Raw genomic sequence first — 6,000 nt, 5'->3', positions numbered from 1 at the left:
AATTATATTTGCATTGTGTTTTGACAAAAGAGAATTCTTTCTGCTGGCACACAATAGGATAAAGGTACTTTAACCCTACTATTCAATTCAATACACTGCTAAAAATGGATATTCTGTCACAGTTCTAGCAGTGCTGGATGGTAAAGAACAAACAAATTATCTGCTTCTCTGATTTGATTTTAAAGTTAATTTAGGAGTTTAACTTCTGAATATAGAAATTAAGTTGCTTCTGCAGAGAATATTCTGCTGAGAATAATATTTAGGAGTAAATATTTCTTTTTGTGCAGTTCCCTGTTGGAGGTGTTTCATAGTAATTTTAATGTACTTAAAATATAAAAGCTTTTTTTATAAACTTTAGCATTCCTGACAACATAGAAAGAAAAAAAGTTTTCAAAATCTTATACATATCTCTCACTGCTGCAATTTATAAATAACAGATACAATTTTGTAACAAACTTGAACCATTCAAACATTTAAACCAGTTTACTGGATTTTACATATTAGGCATAACAAAGTGATTCACTTCTGCAAAGTTTTCTGATTTTTGTGATGCAAGAAGACACTTCTGTGCTGTAATGGTGTGATGGCTCAGGGATAAATATTGTCTGTAAGGGAGGGCTGCTGAGGTGTGTGCAGTTGCAGTCTGTACTGTCCTGGAAATGTTTCTTGACTTCTGAGACTCCACTCAGTTCAGTTTCACGAAAATTTACAGTCCTCAGGGCAACTTCACAACAACAACACATGCTCCAGCCCTGCCAATGTTGACAGGAACTTCCTAGAAAGGAAAAGGAAAAGAAAAAGGAGGAAATAGTTTTAGTAGCACCCTATGGATAGGACAAGAAGAAATTACTTTCAGATTAATAGGAAAGCAATTTGTTTATTCAAACTGACGTAATGCTAAAAAAATATATGTTTAACTAAGGTATGAAAACACAGTTTGGGCTTTTTGTCAAAATTCAGTTACAAGTGTTTAGCCTGGGTTTGTCCCCCTGACATCTTCAAAGGTTTTCACATGTAGTGTTCCAAAACCAGGGACTGTGCGGCTGCAAAAGGATCCTGGCAGTGCAGGGATTTCCTCTTGGTCTCAGTGGGGAGGGCCATAAATATAAAAGTATATATAAATATAAAAGGTGCCTCCAGAAGAAGGGTATGGCTGACAAAACACCAGATCAACAGGGAATTTGAGCACTTAAAACCCAAATTGATTCATGCAAGCTGGTTTGCTTGCCCATGCATTTCCTCCACCCTTCAGTGTGAAAAGTTTTACGTGGTTACTTTACAGGAGAGGGCACTGATATTTTATTGAAGCCCACCTACAGTAGTATATAGTATTACCTACATCCTTACACGTCGCTTTTCCCCAAACCGGCGATAATTTCACGGTTATTTGGACAGAATTATTCCTAGCTGCAGGAAGAGCCCCTACCCTTTCTGAGGCATCACCTGTGATCCCGTTTTACCTCTGTCCACTCGTTGTTCTGAGCATCGTAGGACTCCACGGTGTCCAGGTAGGAGTGGCCGTCGTAGCCCCCCACGGCGTAGAGCCTGTCCCCCAGGGGACAGATGCCCACCGCGTCCCGGGGCACGCTCAGAGGGGCCACGGTGGTCCAAGCGTCTGTTTTGGGGTCGTACCTGGGAAATGTGGGCATCGAATTCAGAAAAACGCGTGGTGGGGACACGTTTCAGGTTTAAATTGCTGACTTTCGCTTGTCTTCTCCTGTGTTGCTTTTCTGAACTGAGATGTGACTCAGTTTTTGATTTAGCCACTAGAGGGGCCTTCAAGCACACAGAAAATGCTCCTGGTTTCACTTTTTTGATTGCAGTCTCTTCATTTCAATTACATTAAGCTATCAATACATTTTAAACACAAATGGGACCTGAGGGGATGATAGCATGGCCACCAGTTGACTCAGCAAAACTAATTTCAATATATTCTTATTTTCTTCCTCCACAGAGCATTTGGTTTACTTTTTATTGTTCGAATTAATGTTTTCAGAGAAGTTTACTATAAAAGAAGTTAAATATCTTGTGTAGTAGCTCTAAGTTGCTCACATGAAATGCGTGGCAGCATCTTACATTAATATTGATCTTATTTCTGATCTATTCCAATATAAATTGCAGTGAATTCCAGGTAATTCCTACTTTACCCCCTCTAGCTGAGAACAGAATTTGACTGTTATTGTTCACAGCAGGGTTTAACACCCGCTCAGTTTTCCTTCTTTTTCCCCAAATGACAAGACTCTGTGATATTTCTTATATTTTTACAACTTTTATCAGTATCAGTCAAATTACTAGAAGAACAACTGAAAAGTATTTCATTCCTACAGCTCATGGCACAAGCAGCCCAAACCTGAGTTCTGGCATTTGAGAAATAGGAAGGTCACATGTTGAATTTGTCTCAGTACTTCAGTTGCTTTACCTGGCTCATGGTAGCTCAGGCAGAAGGGAGGAATTTGCTGCTGAGGTTTAATTCTTTTGTTAGCACAAAGGTATTGGGTTATTCCTGCTCAAAATATTATTTCAAAAAGGCGGGATATATTTTACAAACACAACGTTCCAGCTGTGAAGAGAATTTATTCTAGAATCCCTTCCCGGAACGTAAACAGAAAAGAAAAAAAAAACCCAAAATAATTTCTTACCTCTCTACGCAGTCGGACAGGCGGGAGCAGTGGTTGGAAGCAGGAGCATCATGGCCTCCCACGGCATACAAAAACCCGTTGTAGGTGGCCACACCAACACCACCTCTCCTCTTGGACATGGAGGCACACAAACTCCACTTGTTCGTGTGGGGATCAAAACACTCCATGGATTTCAGGCAGGAGCTCCCGTCTCGCCCACCGACTGCGTACAGCCTGGGACAGCAACCCACAAGCAGGAAAACAATTTCAGTCTTTATTCTCCCACTAATAAGAATTTTATCTGCCTGACTTCATTCAGACCACTTGGAAATTGTCATTATTTGCTGCTCTCTGGAACTTCCTTTGCTCAAAGGCAAACATGATAGATGTTTAGCTAACATAAGGCCATGTTAGATCAAGTTTCATTCTTCACTTACAGTGGAAATGTTCAAGCAGCCATATATGAAAGTTAAGCTTAAAAATTCATGTCATGTTCTCTAAATGTGAGCCAATAGAAAGAGCTGAATTGAAAGATGCTGCATATGTTTGAAACATATGGTGGCATTTCCTGGGAGAGGGTTACAGAGTATTCGACATACTAGCACATTAAAAGTTTCTTCCTGTTCAGTTAACTTTAATAACTTGAATATATATCAAAAACCATATAGTAAATATATTTTCCTCTGAGTCTATATTTAAGAAAATCTGCTGGACAGAAGGTACCACCTTGTGTCATCTTGTCTGTTCAGCCCAAAGGCACTTAGCAAACGGAGATTTAAACAGCTGATGTTGGGGCAACTTTTAGGAATAAATTGTGGTAATACATGTTAAAAAAAATCAGGGGTTGTGCCTTTTTGTCAATTAATTTTCCAAAGCCTGAACTTCTTTCTGGTCTCAAGCTGACTTGGATGCTGCTGGACTAGGATGGAATGTAATAGAAGATGTGTTCAGGTGTTGAGTGTGCTGGTTTTTCTGCTCCCTTTCAGACCCTTGTTATTGTTTTCTGCCATGAAATTGAATTTATTTAGTGAAGCTTATTAGAGACCTAGAGAAATGTGGAACTTGCCCAGAGTAAATCATGTAAACCAGATCAGCTGAATTTTCCTTTGGAAGTGCCTGTTTTATTCCAGAGACTTAAAAAGTTTACAGATTTCTCTAGTGCATATTTTAACTAGAAGATTCTTCTAGTCACCATTAGGCTAATAAAAAAACCCCAGCTCTCTCTCCCCTAATGTTTGTTCCCTTGATAAAATTGAATTTGGTTGTGCAGTTTGTTGTCTGATCCATACCAAACTTGAGGCTTTGATTTATTTTCTTTTCACATCACGCCATTGACACAGCCTGCTTGTTTACACAGCTTTCACAGGGCAAGGAAATCTCTGTACAGACAAAGTGATTGGGTGGGATCCTTTGTTTTCCACAACATGTCTATAAACACAGTGGTGTTTCCCATTCTCTAAGGAAAAGACCAAATATAGCATTATTGACTGATGTTTTCAATGGACCATTTATTGGTCCAAAAGTGCTGCTCCACAGATATGCAAAGGCTTTTCTGGTGGGGTGAAACAGGAAAAAATATGGTGTGGTTTAGGGAAACAGGAAAAGGAGAAGCATTCTCTTGGTGGAGCGCAGCAGTAGCACTGAGTGATGGACATTTGATCTCCTGGTACGCCAGAAATTACATCACCAGACTAACAGACGTGATTTAAGCCCTGCTGGAGACAGTTTGTATCAGCAATGATTGAGAACAGAGTCAGGATTGGGCTGATTTCCTCTTTGACAAAGTGGTTTCCTGCATGTTGCTGCCATGGAAGGCACCAGGAGGAGTTTCTGCTGGAGTTTCTGCTGAGAACATTTCCTCTGAGGTGCAGCAGGGACCTGGAGAGGCACTTCTGCCTCTCTTGCACTTGTGAGCTATGATTTGAATCCTGCCTTGTATGAATGCAAACCCCCAGCTTGCATTTACAAATATCCCTTTGCTGACATCTCTGTTTCTGCTTTTTATCCCTCTCTTTTCTGGGTATTTACAAAGAGATCAGGGAAGCCAGTGGCAAAGGTTCCAGGTAAATGCAGTTGTCTGCCTGTAACTGAGTGTTCCCAGCCCCTAACAAACTGCTGAGATCTTCCCACAGGGTTAAATAAGAAATGTTGGCTCAAACTGTATTCTCCATAAATCCAGAGGATTTTTACAAGTTTTTTGTAAAATACATAGTTGTCTGTGCCCATGTAAAAGGGCTTGAGTGGCTTTAGCATCTCAGCAGATGCTAAAGATGCACATTAACACTTGATTTTGTGTATTTAAGCAAGAGATGGAGGGCGGAGCAAATCTGGATAGGATAAGATTTATAAGAGGCTGTTTATTCCTTACCTAATTAATAAACTCATTTTCTTTCCATTAAACACTTCACACACCTTTTTAAAAATTGGCTGTGAATTTGAATTTTTTTAAAGTAGCTGATTTTATACCCCCATATGTTACACTCTAGGTAAAATTCTGATGCGCATGTAATAACATTTTCACATTGCTATAATTTAAAAAGGCTGAAATGTTTTTAAAACCTGACTGCAAGCCTGAAATGAATTTACCACACAGCAGAGGAAAGGCTTTCCTTCCTTATTTCTATGCATTACATTTTCCTCTGTTTCCTTGAGGTCATTAATAACCATGAGCCCGAAAATAAAATTCAAGAAGCGCCTTTTTGCAGGGAAGGAGGAAAATGAAAAGCCAGAGGTTTTCCTGTGCCATACTTGCTGTTGAGGGCTGCGACCCCAACGGTGCTCCTCGGGGTGGACATGCTGGCCACGTAATTCCACTGCCGTGCCTGCGGGTCCCAGCGCTCCACCGTGTTCAGGTAACTCCAGCCATCGTGGCCCCCAACTGCATACATTGGTCCTTCAAGCATTGCTACTCCTTGGAAGATAGAATTAGGGACAGATTATCTCTTGGTTTCAGTGACCAGCGGTGAATTCATTCCGTGCCTTAATTCCCTGTATGCAGATAAGCAATTTCGGCTGGTGTTAAATGATCTGAAAGCTGCCTTTTCATTTGGAAGAATAAATAGATAAACAAGCACTTCACATACAGTGCTCTTCTAAACACCCATTATCTGTTGCCAAAAGATTAGAGGAAAGCTGCTTTAGTCCCGCTGTTCTCTTCTTGGACTTTTATTTCTTTCATTTCTGGTGACCTTGCTCTGAAACAAATTTGAGCCCCTAACTGGGGAACGATGTTGTTCTCCTACAAAAAGGCAAAGCTCTAGTCAGGCAATGAAAAATATGCCCAAACCAACAACCTCTCCTAATTCTGAGCCAGCTGAAGCTCTGTAGTGCTGCCAGCATGAAGCCTGGGTGGGTGGGTAGCTGGCTGTCCTTACCAGCTAAA

General features: G+C 40.5%; 1 protein-coding gene across 2 annotated transcripts in view; it reads right to left on the bottom strand.

Moving 5' to 3' along the window:
- Nucleotides 1-523: 523 nt before the first annotated feature.
- The window catches only part of KLHL4 (kelch like family member 4), a 35,453-nt gene continuing 29,976 nt past the window's right edge, over nucleotides 524-6,000 (bottom strand). For both annotated transcript variants that reach the window (XM_041396572.1, XM_041396571.1), the window contains 4 exons: nucleotides 5,367-5,529; nucleotides 2,640-2,852; nucleotides 1,461-1,632; nucleotides 524-775 (listed from right to left, as the gene is read on the bottom strand). In XM_041396572.1, coding sequence (XP_041252506.1) covers nucleotides 716-775; nucleotides 1,461-1,632; nucleotides 2,640-2,852; nucleotides 5,367-5,529 — 608 coding nt within the window. In that variant the 3' untranslated portion in view covers nucleotides 524-715. The remainder of the gene's footprint in view (nucleotides 776-1,460; nucleotides 1,633-2,639; nucleotides 2,853-5,366; nucleotides 5,530-6,000) is intronic.

Source organism: Onychostruthus taczanowskii, unplaced genomic scaffold (assembly GCF_017590055.1).
Source record: "Onychostruthus taczanowskii isolate IOZ18803 unplaced genomic scaffold, ASM1759005v1 scaffold13, whole genome shotgun sequence".
NCBI lineage: Eukaryota > Metazoa > Chordata > Aves > Passeriformes > Passeridae > Onychostruthus > Onychostruthus taczanowskii.
This window is presented reverse-complemented; position numbering and strand designations above follow the sequence as displayed.